The sequence below is a fragment of the Notamacropus eugenii genome, chromosome 3 (genome assembly GCF_028372415.1).
Source record: "Notamacropus eugenii isolate mMacEug1 chromosome 3, mMacEug1.pri_v2, whole genome shotgun sequence".
Lineage (NCBI taxonomy): Eukaryota > Metazoa > Chordata > Mammalia > Diprotodontia > Macropodidae > Notamacropus > Notamacropus eugenii.
The window spans coordinates 121,389,958-121,407,791 of NC_092874.1; the positions used below are offsets into that span (position 1 = coordinate 121,389,958).

General features: G+C 38.8%; 1 protein-coding gene across 3 annotated transcripts in view; it reads right to left on the minus strand.

The window, feature by feature from the left end:
* Positions 1 to 17,834, minus strand: part of CALU (calumenin) — a 42,777-nt gene that overhangs the window by 23,046 nt on the left and 1,897 nt on the right. The window contains exon 1 of one of the 3 annotated variants that reach the window (XM_072652810.1): positions 11,414 to 11,516. The exons of the other annotated variants lie outside the window; for them this stretch is intronic. Within the exon in view, the coding sequence (XP_072508911.1) occupies positions 11,414 to 11,490 (77 nt within the window). The 5' untranslated portion in view covers positions 11,491 to 11,516. Of the gene's footprint in view, positions 1 to 11,413; positions 11,517 to 17,834 lie in introns of those variants that run through there. 3 annotated transcript variants of the gene reach the window in all.

Consider the following 17,834-nt stretch of genomic DNA (forward strand, 5'->3'; position numbering starts at 1 on the left):
CTTCTCTTCCCTTCCTTCTCTTTCCCAAAACCTTAAACCCAGTGTCCCCAGAAGACCCTACATTGCACAACAATAAGTCCTTGTCCAAACTCCACTTACTGGCTCTTTTCAGGACCCCTCTGGCTTCAGAGTGCATATCAATAGTAACTGTTGCTCTTTCCCTTCTAGCTTTTTTCTTTTGCTCAATAAAAGGGTCATTCCCTGATACCTTCTTAAAGAGACCTATTCACTAAATGGGCCTTATACCTCACTCTGAGTATCTGAATAGGCCAAGGTCTCCGATTGCATCCTGGGCCTTCTCCAGTCGTCCTGATGAATATCTGGTCCCTGGATCCAGATGCTCAGGAGGGGAAAGTGAGTCTAGTGACCTTGCACAGCCCTCCCTCACTCAAAAACAAAGTCAAGTGCAAGTCATGTCACTATTTCTCTGATGTCATGGTCTACTTGGAAAATGAAGGACGAACACAGACTATTTCTGTTAAATGGCACTTTTTAAATGACACAGAACAAATTACTCAAGGAATCAAATGATGATACAAATAATAAAGAGAAAAATGAAAGTCCCTTGGGAGCCAATAGATCTATGGTGGTTTGTTTTTTTTTTAACCATTTGGCCAGAGTAAATGTTTAGAATAGGCACTGAGACATGAAGAATGATGTTACATTAAATATTTTTTTTAAATTTTATTAAATTTAATTTTTTTATTTTTATTTTTTTTATTAATTTATTTAACTTTTAACATTCATTTTCACAAAATTTTGGGTTCCACATTTTCTCCCCTTTTGTCCCCTCCCCCCACCCCAAAACACCGCGCGTTCTAATTGCCCCTGTCTGCCATTCTGCCCTCCCTCCCTCCCCACCCCTTCCCTTTGGAAGGCAAGCAATTCAATATAGGCCAGATCTGTGTAGTTTTGCAAATGACTTCCATAATAGTAGTGTTGTGTACGAACTAATTATATTTCCCTCCATCCTATCCTGTCCCCCATTACTTCTGTTCTCTCTTTTGATCCTGACCCTCCCCATGAGTGTTGACCTCAAATTGCTCCCTCCTCCCCGTGCCCTCCCTTCCATCATCTCCCCCACCCTGCTTATCCCTTTATCCCCCACTTTCCTGTATTGTAAGATAGGTTTTCATACCAAAATGAGTGTGCATTTTATTCCTTCCTTTAGTGGAATGTGATGAGAGTAAACTTCATGTTTTTCTCTCACCTCCCCTCTTTTTCCCTTCACTAAAAAGTCTTTTGCTTGCCTCTTTTATGAGAGATAATTTGCCCCATTCCATTTCTCCCTTTCTTCTCCCAATATATTCCTCTCTCACTGCTTGATTTCATTTTTTTTTTAAGATATGATCCCCTCCTCTTCAGTTCACTCTGTGCACTCTGTCTCTATGTGTGTGTGCGTGTGCATGTGCATGTGCATGTGTGTGTGTTATCCCACCCTGTACCCAGATGCTGAATAGTTTCAAGAGTTACAAATATTGTCTTTCCATGTAGGAATGTAAACAGTTCAACTTTTGCAAAGTCCCTTATGACTTCTCTTTGCTATTTACTTTTTCATGCTTCTCTTCATTCTTGTGTTTGAAAGTCAAATTTTCTTTTCAGCTCTGGTCTTTTCATCAAGAATACTTGAAAGTCCTCTATTTCATTGAAAGACCAATTTTTCCCCTGAAGTATTATATTCAGTTTTGCTGGGTAGGTGATTCTTGGTTTTAGTCCTAGTTCCTTTGACTTCTGGAATATCCTATTCCACGCCCTTCGATCCCTTAATGTGGAAGCTGCTAGATCTTGTGTTACCCTGATTGTATTTCCACAATACTTGAATTGTTTCTTTCTAGCTGCTTGCAATATTTTCTCCTTGATCTGGGAACTCTGGAATTTGGCCACAATGTTCCTAGGAGTTTCTCTTTTTGGATCTCTTTCAGGCGGTGATCTGTGGATTCCTTGAATACTTATTTTGCCCTCTGGTTCTAGAATCTCAGGGCAGTTTTCCTTGATAATTTCATGAAAGATGATGTCTAGGCTCTTTTTTTGATCATGGCTTTCAGGTAGTCCCATAATTTTTAAATTGTCTCTACTGGATCTGTTTTCCAGGTCAGTTGTTTTTCCAATGAGATATTTCACATTATCTTCCATTTTTTCATTCTTTTGGTTTTGTTTTGTGATTTCTTGGTTTCTCATAAAGTCATTAGCCTCCATCTGTGCCATTCTAATTTTGAAAGAATTATTTTCTTCAGTGAGCTTTTGAATCTCCTTTTCCATTTGGCTAATTCTGTTTTTGAAAGCATTCTTCTCCTCATTGGCTTCTTGAACCTCTTTTGCCAATTGAGTTAGCCTATTTTTCAAGGTGTTATTTTCTTCAGCATTTCTTTGGGTCTCCTTTAGCAGGGAGCTGATCTGCTGTTCATGCTTTGACTGCATGTCTCTCATTTCTCTTCCCAGCTTTTCTTCCATCTCTCTAACTTGATTTTCTATGAGCTCTTCTATGGCCTGAGCCCATTGAGTGGGCTGGGATATAGAGACCTTGACTTCTGTGTCTTTGCCTGATGGTAAGCATTGTTCTTCCTCATCAGAAAGGAAGGGAGGAAATGCCTGTTCTCCAAGAAAGTAACCTTCTATAGTCTTATTTCTTTTCCCTTTTCTGGGCATTTTCCCAGCCAGTGATTTGACTTCTGAATATTCTCTTCACACCCACTTCGCCTCCGGATCCTCCCAGCCAGCTCTTGGGGTTTGAGATTCAAATGCTGCTTGCCAGCCTCAGGGCTTTTGGCGGGGGCAGGGCTGCTATTCAGTGTGAGATTAAGTTCAGGTGCTCAGGTCAGGGCAGGGCCGCCTCATGGGCTCAGTTCCCTCAGGGGGTTTATGCAGAGACCTTCAGCAACGGATCCAGGCTCCTGCCTGCTTGGGGAGCCCTGGTCTGCTCCTGCCTCCGCTGCTGCCTCCTGAGGGGGCCTGAGTTATGGGGGCACCCCACTCCCCTCTCGACCCGCCAAAGAGACCCTCTCACCGACCCCCGTCACCTGTGGGTGGAGGGACCCGCGTGGCCGCTGGAGATTCCGTCCCTGAAGCCCGCTTGGATCTTTTCCTCTTGGTGCCGCGGCCGCGGCAGGGCTGTACTCAGCTCCCAGTCCTGGCCCCCAGTCCGCGGCGCGAAGGACCTTTTGCGAGAGGTTTGCAGGTCTCTCTGGAACAGAAATCTCCCTCGCTCCAATGTTCTGTGGCCTCTGGGTGCAGAATTCACCGTGAGTTACTTTTTGTAGATGTTCTATGGGTTGTCTGTTACATTAAATATTAAAGAAAATTTCCAGGGCAAGTGTCACAATCATCTTGTACTAGAGACTATACAATTCTGTTAAACAAAAATCCACTGAGAGCCAAAGAGCAAACTCTATTCCAATGTGGATGATACTCAAGAGATACAAAGTCAGAAGTCAACAGAAGTGCAGGCTTACTAAAGATCGTGACACAGGGCTCATTCTATTCATCACATAAGCAAAGAATTTCGATTTCAAAGAAACTTTTTAATGCTAAACCATATCCATGAGAAATTGAACATTGTCCACTAGTAACTCTTACAAACAACAAGCATTACTGCAGGAAAAAATGTTTAAAGTCTACTGAACGATTGGACATGGCCTAGCAGGAAGCTTGAAAGACTTAACATTTAGTGAAAGTTAACACTTCATGTGTTGTAACATTATCTTTAGAGGAAAAAACAAAATGAATAGCCAACACCTGAGAGGTTTGTGATTTTGACTCAGAGGTAGCACAATGCATCAGAATAAGAAATGGATTTAAGAGTCAGATAACTTCAGTGCTCTAACTCTGCCACTGACTATGATTTTGTATGATGGATAATCACAAATTTTTGCCTCAGTTTTCCCATTTATAAAAGAGAAATCTTCTTAATCTTAATCTTCTAGGACAGCAGACTGGTGTGGTAGAGCACTGGCCTAGGAGTCAAAAGACGAGTTCAAGTTCTAGTTCTGACAATTAACAGTATAACCAGACTGAGAATAATTTACCCTTTCTGTACCTGTTTCATCTATAAAATGAGACCACTAATAGCTTGCACTATATAATTAAAAGAGTATAGTTACAAGTAAAAGGCTTTGTCAACCTTAAAATTGCTATGAAATATGACTTATTAATAAATATACAAAAAGTTATTTTAGGGTCATTAAGTTCATATTATTATTATTATAAAATGTGTTCAGTTCTTTGGAAACTAAATGCAAAGAGGAGAAGCCATAATATGTACAGGAAAGCAGAAGCCTAGTTTCCTTTCAACTCTGCCACTAATTGTGATCCTGAACAAGTTGAAACCTCCCTGGGTCCATCTCTTTATTGATAAGATTCCTCCATGAATAAAGTAAAAAACTACTTGAAATAATAAACTTCAGCAAAGTTGCAGGATATAAAGTACACTCACATAAATCAATTGCATTTCTATATATCACTAACAAAGCCCAACAGCAAGAGATAGAAAAAGAAATCCCATTTCAAGTTACTGTACACACTATAAAATATTTGGGGGTCTACCTGCCAAAACAAACCCAGGGACTATATGAGCACAATTACAAAACACTTTTCACACAAATAAAGTCAGATCTAAATAACAGGAAAAATATCAGGTGCTCGTGGGTAGGCCAAACTAATATAATAAAACAACTTTATCTAAATTAATTTACTTATTCAGTGCCATACCAAACTACCAAAAAATTAATATTAAAATTCATCTGGAGTAACAAAAGGTCCAGAATATCAAGGAATATCAAGGAAATTGATGAAAAGAAATACTAGGGAAGGTGGCCTAGCCATACCAGATCTTAAATTATATAACAAAGCAGTAATCATCAAAACCACTTGGTACTGGCTAAGAAATAGAAAGGTGGAAGATAGTGGAGTATAAGGACAGCACCTCTAGAAGCTCTCCTCCCACAGCCCATAAAATACCTGTAAAAATGACTCTAAACAAATTCTACAGCACAAGAAGCCACAAAACAACAGAGTGAAATAGATTTCTAGCCCAAGGCTGCCTGGAAGGCTGACAGGAAAGGTCTATTGCGCCAGGCGTGGAGCAGAGTGCACCACAGTGTGGGCTGCACTGCAGCAAGGACAGAACTGGAACGCATCAAGGCGCAACTGGCAGCAGTTGTGGGTCCCAGATTCCTCATCTCATAAATCCCAAAGACATCTTCAGAGGTCAGTGAGAAAGCTCTTTTACTTGGGTGAGAAGAGAATGCTTCAGTCTAGCCCTGGCCCCAGGCAAGCTTCCATTGTTGGAGCCCCCCACTGCCCACCAAAGCCCCTGGGGGAATTGAGTAGCTGATGTGGATCTCAGCCTTAAGTGGTGGCCCTGGGGTGAGGAGAATTGATGAAATGGTGGAGTTGGTGGAGGCTGTGAAGAGGGAATCCTGCTTACAGAGGAGCGTGTAGGCCAGGAGAGGAATAAACTCCTCTCCCTTGATTATGCCACCTTGGAGGAACTGAGAACTTACAGGTCCCTGGAGTATAACCTCCCCTTGACAACTCAAAAGTCAAGTGACTGGCTGGGAAGATGCCCAAAAAAGGGAAAAAGAATAAGACAACAGAAGGTTATTTTCTTGGTGAAAAGGTATTTTCTTCCATCCTTTCAGATGAGGAGAGATGCATGCCATCAGAGGAAGACCTAGGGGTCAGGTCTTCTGCATCCAAAACCTCCAAAGTAGATGTGCAGTGGTTTCAGGCCATGGGAGAGCCAAAAAGAATTTTGAAAATCAAGTAAGAGAGGTGGAGGAAAGTTTGAGAGGAGAAATGAGAGCAATGCAAGAAAATCCTGAAAAGGGGGTCAACAGCTTGCTAAAGGAGACCCAAAAAAATGCTGAAGAAATTAACACCTTTAAAAACAGATTAACTCAAATGGCAAAAGAGGCCCAAAAAGTCAACGAGGAAAAGAATGCTTTAAAGAGCAGAATTAACCAAATGGAAAAGGAGGTTCAAAAGCTCACTGAAGAAAATAGTTCTCTAAAAATTAGAATGAAGAGGTGAGAGAGAAAAAGTGAAGCTTACTCTCTTCACATATGGCTCAAGGAGGGAATAACATGCACAACTCAATTTGGTATGAAAATCTATCTTACACTATAGAAAAGTAGGGGAGAAGGGGACAAGAGGGGTGAAGAGGATGACAGAAGGGAGGGCAAATGGGAGGAGGAAGTAATTAGAAGTAAACACTTTTGAGAAGGGACAAGGTCAAAAGAGAGAATAGAATAAATGGGTGGCAGGATAGGATGGAGAGAAATAGTTAGTCTTACACAACATGACTATTATGGAAACCTTTTGCAAAGCTACACATATATAACCCATATTGAATTGTTTGCCTTCTCAGTGGGGATGGGTAGGGAGGGAAGAAGGGAGAGAAGTTGGAATTCGAAGCATTAGAAACAAATGTTGAGAACTGCTTTTGCATGCAGATGGGGAAATAAAATACAGGCAGTGGGGTATAGAAATCTATCTTGCCCTACAAGAAAAGGGAGAAGATGGGAATAAGGGAAGGGATGGGTGTGATAGAAGGGAGGGTAGATTGGGAGAAGGGGTAATCAGAATGCACAGAAGTTTGGGGGGGGAGTAGAGAGATGGGGAGAAAATTTCAAACTCAAAATCTTGTGGAAATGAATGCTGAAAACTAAAAATAAATAAATAAATAGAAGGGTAGATCAGTGGAATAGGTTAGGTACACAAGACACAGTAGTCAATCATTATAGCAGTCTACTGTTTGATAAACCCAAGGACCCTAGCTTCTGGGATAAGAACTTACTGTTTGACAAAAACTGCTGGGAAAACTGAAAAATAGTGTGGCGGAAACTGGGCACAAACCAATGCCTAACACTATATACTAGAGCGAAATGGGTACACAATCTAGGTATAAAGGCTGACACTATAAACAAATTAGGGGAGCAAGGAAGAGTTTGTCAGATTTATGGAGAATGGAGGATTTTATGACCAAACAAAAGATAGAGAACATTATGAAATGCAAAGTGATAATTTTGGTTATATTAAACTGAACATTTTTTGGACAAACAAAGCCAATGCAATCAAGATTAGAAGGGAAACAGAAAACTGGGAAAGAATTTTTACAACTAGTCTCTGATAAAGGCTTCATTTCTAAAATATATAGAGAAATGAGTCAAACTTACAAGAATACTAGTCATTCCCCAATTGTTAAATGGTCAAAGGATATGAACAGGTTTTCAGAGAAAGAAATTAAAACTATCTACAGTCAAATGAAAAAATACTCTGAATCATTATTGATTAGAGATGCAAATCAAAATGACTGAGGTACTCCACACCTATCACATTGGTTATCATGACAAAACAGGAAAATAATAAATGTTAGAAAAGATATGGGAAGAGTTGGAACACTAATTCAGTTAGTGGAACTGTGGAGCTGATTCTGGAGAGCAATTTGGAACTATGCCGAAAGGGCTATAAAAGAGTGCATACCCTTTGACCCTGTAATACCATTTCAAGGGCTATATCCCAAAGAGATCATAAAAATGGGAAAAGGACCCACATGTACCAAAATATTTATAGCAGCTCTTTTTGTGGTGGCCAAGAACTGGAAATCGGGGGGACACCCATCAATTGGGGAATGGCTGAGCAAGTTGTGGTATAGGAATGCAATAGAATGCTATTGTGCTGTAAGAAATAATGAACAGCTGGACTTCAGAAAAACTGGGAAGACTTATATGAACTGAAGCTGAGTGAAGTGAGCAGAACCAGGAGAACATTGTACACAGTAAGAGAAATATTTTTTGATGACCAGCTTTGATAGACTTAAGTCTTCTCAGCAATGCAAGGACCTAAAACATTTCTAAAGGACTCATGATGCAAAATGCCATCCACATCCTGAAAGAACTGTGGAGTCAAACCGCAGAATGAAGCAGACTATTTTCTCTTTTGTTACGTCTTGTTTTTCTCATGGTTTCTCCCATTCATTAAAATTCCTCTATACGACATGAAAAAAAATTCCTCTATCACAATACCTCTTCTAGCTCCAAAGTGCTTTAATTCAGCGGTGCTTTTTGTGACAGAAAACAACTGGAAAAAAAGTAGGTGTCTACAGACTGAGAAATGGCTAAATTGTGGTACGTGAAAATTATGGAATATTATTGTTCCATAAGAAAGTGTATGAGGGATTAAAACATGAAAGATATAAACGGATGTAAAATAAAGTTATTAGAATCATGAAACATTATTCAAAATGACTACAATGTTAAAACAAATAATAAAAGCTGAAAGCTACATAATAACTGTTATGACCAAAACTGGCCTTACTTAGAAAGGGGAAGACTATGAGAATGGAATGTTGCATATGCTGTCAAATGTCACTGATGTTCTAGTTGGTTCTGCTGAACTTCCCTTGTACCTTTGTTTGTTTTTAAAGATTTGATGGGTAGGGATTGGGATATATTTGGAAATAAGAGCAGCTTCATACATACATATATGTGGAAAGAGGGGGGAAAAGGAAAGAGAAAGGAGGAGCTTTAAAGTTTGCAACCTTACTTTATATCTCATTTGATCCTAACAACTCTGTGAACAGCCCTGTCATTATTATCATCCCCATTTTACAGATGAAGAAACTTCCACTGAGAGAGGTTAAGTGACTTGTCTCAAGTCACTAATAAATGTCTTGGACAAGGTTCAACTCAGGTCTTCCTGTCTTCAAGTTCGGCACTCTATCCATTATGTTACCAAACTGCCAATAAAATGAATATGATGTAAAAAAAATATATAAATAAATAAAGATGTGAAATAAAATTTTAATGGTATGAATTCTAAAAATAATACATTTTAGGAGCTATGGAGTGAAACTAATCTAAAGCTCCCCAAATGTGAAGGCTATTTTATACTTGATTGTTTCAAGGCACACAATACATATTTACAAAATTGGCTCCTAACTGCTTTGGGTCCACATAATAATAACACATGGTTAAAAAGACTACTGTAGGAGATTAGTTTTGTTTAGGGAAATATCAGTTTCTCTGCCAAAATGTTTAAGTCAGGTGAGACAGAAATAGGGGTAAGGCTAGTTTTCTCTAAGAATAAATATGTTGCTAGTACATCAATATCCTATCTAGTAAACTGCAATTTGTTGATGTCATCAAATAGAACTGGCCTAAGAGATGTGGTATAATAAAAGGGCATAGGCTTTAAGTCAGAAGATGTGAGTTCAAATTCCAGTCTTGATACTTACTATGTGACTTTTGGCAAGTCATTTAATCTCTCTAAGCCCATTTTCTAATATGTAAAATGGAAAATAATAATAACTACTTCAACTCTCCAGGATTATAAGGAAAAAACACTTTGCAAAATTTTAAAATGAAATATAAAACATATGTCAAACATGACTTATCTTGGGCAGCTGTGGTTTGTATTAACAGTTCCCAACCTCTGAGTATGACTATAATCACTTTTAATGTGAAAAAAAACCCTTCACAGATTCCTATACTATTAGCATATATTAAGAAATGCATAATGACAGAAAACTATTATGAATTCAGCAACTTTAAAATCTGTATTTTCATAAATCGCAACAATCTGTATATTTGAAAAACATTAATGCACATTCATGCAAGACATGGATTCAAGGATCCTCTGGGATAACATGGAATCCTCTCCCTCACCCCACCCCAGGGTTCCACAGCCTAGAGCCTGGGAATGCTGGTAAAGTGGAAAGAATATGGTATGGGTATAGAGTCAGAAGAGTGTTCAAGATACTGACTTTGTCACTGACTGTGATTTCAGACTAGCTGCTTATCTCTCTCTCTGGGCACCAGGTTCACTTGTAAAATAAAATCAAATGAGATAATGCACAGAACATTTTTGTAAACTGCAAGGTGTTACACAAAACATCAGTTACAATCATGGCCCTGATATGGTTATGCTCCTTGTTTTTAATAGAGTCAACACCAGGATCTGAACACACAACTTCTTATAGGAAAACTGTTTCATTCTTTATGGGCAAAAATCTTAGTCAACCTCAGAAACTCAGTAAGACAGATTAACTTATCTGACTTCATCAAGTGTCTGTATGACAAAAAGAACAAGAGAGAATCTTCTGTCACTCGGGAATACTCACATTTCTATTGTAACCCAGCAGCAAAATCATTTCCAAAGCAAATCGACCTATCAAACAACTTTAAAGGAAACCATGACCCAAAGCCCAATTTTCACAGGAATAAAGAAATTAAAGTAGGAAAAGCATCAATTGGCCAGCCAAGAGCTTAATTTGCAGGTTATTACACTTACCTGGGGATGGGAGGATAACAAGAATATGTATATATAGTGCCAGGCACTGTGCACAAATAGGGGTTAAATGACTTGCCCAGTGTCACAAGCTTTTATTATTAGTATCGGAGACTTCATTTGATCTCAGGCTTTTCTGATCCCAGGTCCAGTTCTCCATCAACCGCACCGCACCAACTAGCTAGCTGCTTCTACTTATTAAAAAGTTGAGTGATTAAATCAATTTATTTTTTATGTAGAAACTAATTCAAAAATTTAGGAACCAAATTTTTTGTTTTTGAAGGGAGTATGTATAAGTGTGCATGTGTGCACGCTGTGTTGAAATGTTAATTAAGAAGTGGTAAAGGGGGTAACCTTCAGTGAAGATCTAAAGAACTCTTACTCTTTAAGGCTCAGAGAAGGAGCTAAACATATTAGGCCAGGGTAGCTCTTCGCCAAAATTTGGTAGGGAGAAAGAAGCCTGCTTTAGCAGTCAGACCCCTCCTTTACCACCACTAAATACTAAATAGTAACTGTTTCTCTTTTACCCAGGAACCCTAAGGGGTCTTCCCCTCCCAATTTGATTTTTTTTTTTAATTAAAGGGGCCATCCCTTGAGTAACTACTTAAAGAAGTCTATTCACTGAATGGGTGTATCTCACTCAAAGTGAGAATGTGATAAGACCTAAGCCTGAAAGGGCCAGGGTCTTGGGGTCTCACTTTGCATCCTGGGCCATCTTCAGGCTTTTCAATGACTATCAGGCCACTGGACCCAGATGGCTCAGGAGGAGAAAGTGAGGCTGGTGACCTTGCACAGCCCTCCCTCACTCAAATCAAGGTCAACTGCAACTCATGTCATCATTATGAGGTCATGGTCCTCTTCAAGAACGAAGGTCAAACACAACAACAACTTTACTACTACCAACACCAAGAGATGCAGAAAGCATGCTAAAGTAGACATATACACTAAGGAAATCTGGTGTTAAAGATTTCTATCTAAGTTGTTCTAACAGTGAAAGGCAAAGACATGAATAGGAAGAAGGAAATGCTCTTTTACAGTGTTAGTTAAGATTACTATCCAAAGACCAGGCACCAATTTTAAATTATTAGGTGCTGTGGTGTGGCAGCCCAAAAAAACATTTCATGTTTACCTGTGACAAGATGCCCGGGTTCTAACACCTCCTCCTCCAGTCCTTCTCTCTCCTATAATTTCCATAATAACCTCCATGCTCTAGGCCCAGGAGAAGGGAAGTGTTGCCTCCCTGACCAATACCTAAGCTTCCTGTTTATGACATCATAATTTTAAAAAAATCAGATGTGCCTGAGTGAGACCTTGCCCCACAAAATTCGTGTTCCTCTCAGGTGGCAATATTGTTCCGCTTGACTGCCTAGGGCTTCCTAGAGCTTCCTTCACGAGAGCAGGCTTAACTGGAAGAGCATTATTTTGTATCCCTTCTTGGGTTTTAGAAGTACTAGAGGATGCAGGTACTTAATAAATGCTTCTTGACTGATCAATTGCTATGGCTGGTCCTGGAGGTTTATGGAGAGGGTTGCATTCATTTTGAAAGTAAAGCATCAGTTGCTGCCAGGCTTTAAAACCTTTCTTTACTCCCAGCCTTGGGTTTCTCCATAATTTGAAAATAATCCCAACTGTTTATTATTTGTGTGACCTTGAGTAAAATACTTAACTTCTCTGGCCTAGATTTACTCATCTGTAAAATGAAAGGGTTAGACTTAGATCAGGGGTTCATTTGTATCATGGATCCCCTTTTTGGCAGTCTGAAGCTTATGGACTGGAATAATGTTTTTAAGTAAATGAAATCCCAAATTTCAATTAGATGTCAGTGAAAAAAAAAGATTTTTTTCACCATCCAAGTTTAGACCCCCAACCCCAATCTATCCAGAATCTTTGGGAAGTTGTTCCTTGGACCCTATGTTAAGAACTAAAGGGCTAGGCTAGATGATATGTTGTAAAACTGGTCTCAGTTTTTATGCAGGCTGAATTGGTTTCCCTTTAAGGGAGTGGGGGAAAGCCATTCTTAGTATTACCACTGGTTTGATTTCCTTGATGACAAGCGACATAAAAGGTCTAGCCTACGAGTTGATGAGTAAGGTTTTAGCAGAATATCCATTGCCCCATGGGAACAATACACTTCTGACCTTAGAAACTGCAGCCTTTTAATCCTTTTAAGTAAAGTCATTTCCTTGCAATTTATGGCTCACTAGTACCTCATTGTATTCTGATCCTGAGTTTGAGTCACTGGACTGGCCTGAGTTAGGCCTACCCTAAAATAACCTCTAATAACTGCTCTAAATGTGTGATATGAACCTACTCAAAACTCCTGCAAAGAACTAGAACCATGGTGTCAAACTTAAATAGAAAGTCCTTCTCCCCTAACTGTGCAAAGGGATCTTGGTGGGCCACATAATGACTTAGAAACCACATATTAATGTTATTTCTGTTTTGCTGTATTTATAATTATTTTGTCAAATATTTTTCAACTACATTTTAATCTGGTTCAGGTCAGTCTGAGTGCCTGACACCTCTGGACTAAAGCATGGAGGTTTGACACTTAGAACTTGTTGAATCCCGCCTTAAAACATAGTACAGTAGTAAAAGCACTGGATTTGGGGGTCAGAGAATGTGGGTTCAAATTCCAGTTTTGACACTAATTTCCCATGTGAGCTTAGGTCTTGGTTTCCTCATAAGGGTGGTGGTTGTGGTCTAGATAACCTGTGGTCTAATATCCAGTTCAGCTCTGTATGATGACTGGCTATGACTGTTAAAAGACCCTCTCTATCTCCTTTCTGTATCTATTGCATATTATGACATTCTCCCACAAATTTACTGATGTGAGTTTTTTTTTACTCCCATCTAAATCAGTGATTTTCTCAAAATCTTCCCCATTCACGGACCACTTCACTAGGGCAAAAAGAGAAACCCTAACCTACCATATCCTCTCCACTTTTAAATCAGTCAGTGGAACTAAGGGGAACAGTAATACTTTTTAAAAAATATATTCTAAGGTGCATTAGATTTAATTTACCTCACACTGAAAAGCAAGGCAAATTGTCACATTTGAAAAACTAATACCAGCAACTGGAAAAACTTCAAGAATCAGTAGTTCTTAGACTATGTCTAAAGTATGCCTACTCTTATAAAAATATAAAACATAGGAGAGGACATAGGAAATGTGGAAAAATTCAAGTAGTAATAGTTCATTTACACAGAAAGCTATAATATTTACCTAGTACTGCCCTAACAATACATACAAGGTAAATAGTGCATTATCTTCATTTTATACACATGATCAAAAAGATCAAGTGACCTGCTTGTCCAGCTAATAAGCTCTGAAGCTAGAATTTGAACATAGGACTTCTGCTTCCAAATGTAGTCATTTACGTTACACCACACTCTTTAAAAGTCATCTCTTTATTATATCCAGTCATCATTCAGTTATTTTTCAGTCCCATCCAAGTCTTCATGAACCTAGCTGGGGTTTTCTTGGCAGAGACACTGGAGTGGTTTGCCATTTCCTTCTCCAGCTCATTTTACAGATGAGGAAACTGAGGCCCAGAGGCTTAAATGACTTGTTCTGGGTCACACAGCTACTAAGTGAGGCCAGATTTGAACTCAGGAAGATCAGTCTTCCTGACTCCAGACCAAGCACTCTGTCCAGTGTACCACCTAGCTGTCCTCTCTGATATATTAGTAATAACCCAATTTTTACAGTTGATTTTCATGAATTGTTTCAGTAGCTGATAAGTGGAGAAGATTAATGACTTGTGGCATGAAATTTTATTTATAACAAAATCCTAGGAATTCACTTTCCTTAAAAAATCTAAATTACCTTATGCTCCTCTTCACTCCCACTTAAGTCATTTTGGGTAAAAGATTATTTGTTAACAGAATGAGACCAACTGTGAAGAAGTGTAGTCAGTCAGAATATAACTTGACTAAACTCAATAACTGGAGAGGGAAATGGCAAACTACTCCAGTATCTCTGCCAATAAAATCCCATGAACAGTACTAAAATGATGAACCCCTCAGGTCAGGTGTCCAATATGCTATTGGGGAAGAGTAGAGGACAACTGCAAGTAACTCCAGTACTAATGAAGCTTTTGGGCCAAAGGCTAAAGGAAGTTCTGCTTCAGCGGATGCATCTGGTGACGAAAGGAAAGTCTAGTGCTGTAAACATATAGTGTCATGGACAACAACAAACGTGAACTTGGAAAGACTCCAAGAGATAGTGGAGGACAGAAAGGCCTGGTGTGCCATGGTTTATGAGGTAATGAAGAGTCAGACACAAATGACTATCAACTAAAAAAACCCTTCAATAATATCTAACAACTACTAAAACTTTATTTTTAAATAAATAATAAATTTTTATTTTTTAAATTCAATTTTCTTTTCTGCATTAAATTTCTCTACCTCTTCCCCAATGGAGGAGAGAGGAGAAACACAACTTGTTACAAATATCAAGCAAAACTAATCTCCCCGCATTGGCCATGTGTACCTCCCCTGAAAAAAAGCCTCATTCTGTACTCTGAGACCATTATCTCTCTATCTGGAAGTGGGTTATATTTCATCATGAGTCCTCTGGAATTGTGACTGGTCATTTTGTTGACTGGAGTTCCTAAGTCTTCCAAAGTTGATTGTCTTTTACAGTATCACCGATATTTTATTAAATGTTCTGCTCACTTCACTTTGCAACAATAAAAGCCTTCCCTTATTTCTCAGAAACCAGCCCCGTCATCATTTCTTCTAGCACAATGGTTTCTATCACACTCTTAAAAGGCACTCTTACAGTCATCATTCAGGGGAGCAACACCTGTGGAGAAGAGGCCTACAATTTCTGCCATTATCAACACCAACTATCAACTGCCTTCTCCTGTCAGAGCAGGTAAACCAGCCTGCCAAAGCAACAAGGTGCCAAGCAAGTCAAGCCACTGCTAACCACTTCAATCACAGGCAGTGTGGTGACATCAAGTAAGGTCCAGTATTTTTCCGACACAGATTCTTTCCTATCATCTACAACACAGGGAGCCTCTACCTAAAAGATAAAACTGACTCCAGAACCCAACTGGCGTTTGTGATTCATCCCTTCTGTGACCACAGCTTTCTTTTCTCTTCCTTTCAGAGGCAGCTAGGTGACACAATGGATAGAGCACTGGAATTGGAATCAAGAAGAGCTACAAGTTCAAATCCAATCTTAGACACTTACTAGCTGTGTGACTGGGCAAGTCTCAACCTCAGTTTCCTCAACTGTAAAATGGAGACAAACAGCACCTACTTTGCAAGGATGTTGAGGATTAAATGAGGTAATATTTGTAAAGTGCTAAACAGAGAGCCTGGAACAAGGAAGGCACTTAATAAATGCTTAATTTCATTCTTCCTCCTAACCTCCCTCCAGTCAACATGGAGTAGGGGAGTCCAAGAGAAGTTAAGTGCCACCATATCCTTGCTGTGGGGGCAAAGCAAGCTTGTGTTCAATATTTAATGATGACTTTCAAGTGCTTCATTTCATTCTAACATTGCCTCAGTGTTGGTGTCACAGCCAATACTGGCCCTGCTCCCAGTCCAACCTAGAAGCCATCACCCAGGTGACACAAATCTTGGGAAGAAGCCCCCTACCATCCCTGCCACCACTCATCCCAACTGTCAACCCAAGGGTACAGTAGAAACAGATTTGATAACATTAATGGAAATGACACCAAAGAAAATGCCTTGCCACTGTACTCTAAGGAACGCTATGCCTTTTCACTTACCCTACAGCTGAAACTTCCTTTATGTGTTATCGCTCCCAATTAAAATTAATCCTTTGAGAGTAGGGATTGTTTTTCTATTTGCACCCCCAGTGTTTAACACTGTGTTCTGCGCGTAGTAAGTGCTTAATAAATGCCTTTTCACTGACATAAAAAGATGCCTCTGATCCACGTGTTTTAAGTTGTTTCTGTAGCAGTCTAGTCTATCTACTTCAGGGGTGATAATCTGGGGTCCATATGCTTGTTTTAAAATATTTGGTTAATTATTTCCATATAATTAATTTCCTTTATATTCCTATGTATTTTATGCATTTAAAAACATTCTAAGAAGTGACCCATATGCTTTATCAGGATGTCAAAAGGCTCCAGATAACGCTAAAAAAAAGTTAAGAACCCATGATCCACATGCTTTCACTCCATATACCTTTTATGATCAAGGACCTAAATAGCTAATAGGACCTAAGAGTATAAAACATATTAATAGAATATTGAAAAGGTAAATAGGCCGGAGAGCGAAGGAATCCATGCTCCGAAATCATTAGTACTATGATCTGAAATAAGAGACAACATAAAAACTCACAAAATCAGTCAAATACAAAATAAATTCTAGAAAACACACTATTTTTCTCCATCAGCTAAATATGTGTAACTTTATATTATAGAAACAGTCACACAAAAATACTAACTAAAGCAGAAGGCAGGAAGAATAAGTTCAAAAAGTTCTTGTGATCTTGGAAATCAATATTTTAGTTCTTCATATTATAATTCCAAATGACAAATACATTTATCTCCAAAGAACTTTAAGAACCTGACTGAAGTGTCTTTTAAATATTAAGCTATCCATGAAGCTTGCTGTGATCATTCCAATTCAAAATAATCTCTCTGGCCTCTAAACTCTTACAGAACCCAATACCACTTTTTTAAATCACATACTACCTTGTGGTGTAGTTATGTATATATGTACGTCTTTTCTCCTAGAATATTTGCATATGAAGAGCAAGAACTAGGTCTCATAAACCCCTGAATATGTCTACAGCACCCTCCTTTGACTAGGATCCAACAACAAACAGATCAATATGTTGTTTCAGGTGTTCTAAGTGAAGGACACATGCTTTGGTACCATCATTACTGTTTATTTTTAAGTGTTCACATTAACATATAGCACTAAGCTATAATCTAGGAACTCATGAGCCAGGAAAACACCTTCATTGACTACTACTCCCCTCCCTTTTCCCCGGCTCTCTACCAACTCTTCCCGTATATTTACCATTATGATAAAGGAAGGTGGTACAGTGGAAAAAACACTAAATTTGGGGGTACATTGTTTTAGTGATCCCAGGCAACTTTCTCAGGCTAAAAAACTAAAGGTATATACATCTGTAGAGTTTCCAAAAAAGGAGTTCCCCACCAAACAGGAATAATATTTGTACTACCTACTTCACTGGGCTATTATTGTAAGGGAAAGCCACTGTAAACTGTTCATCTCTGGGTTATTTATATATACCATTCTGTATAATAAGCTCATAATAAATATTTGATTACTAATGGGTAAATAAAGAACCACCAGGGTTATTTAGTAGTAATAAAAAGTTAACTTCAGAAACTGCCTAAGAAATTCATTTTAGCTGCCTATGTAAGCATACTCAAATAACAAGCAAAAACACTGATTTAAGAAACTATGCAAAAATGCTTTTAGTTTTCCTAATTATTATCATTACTACTAGATAAGAGCCTTAGAAAAATCTTAATGAAGACCACTGATATTCAGCAAAAACCTCTTATTGGTTCTAATAGTGTCACTTGAAG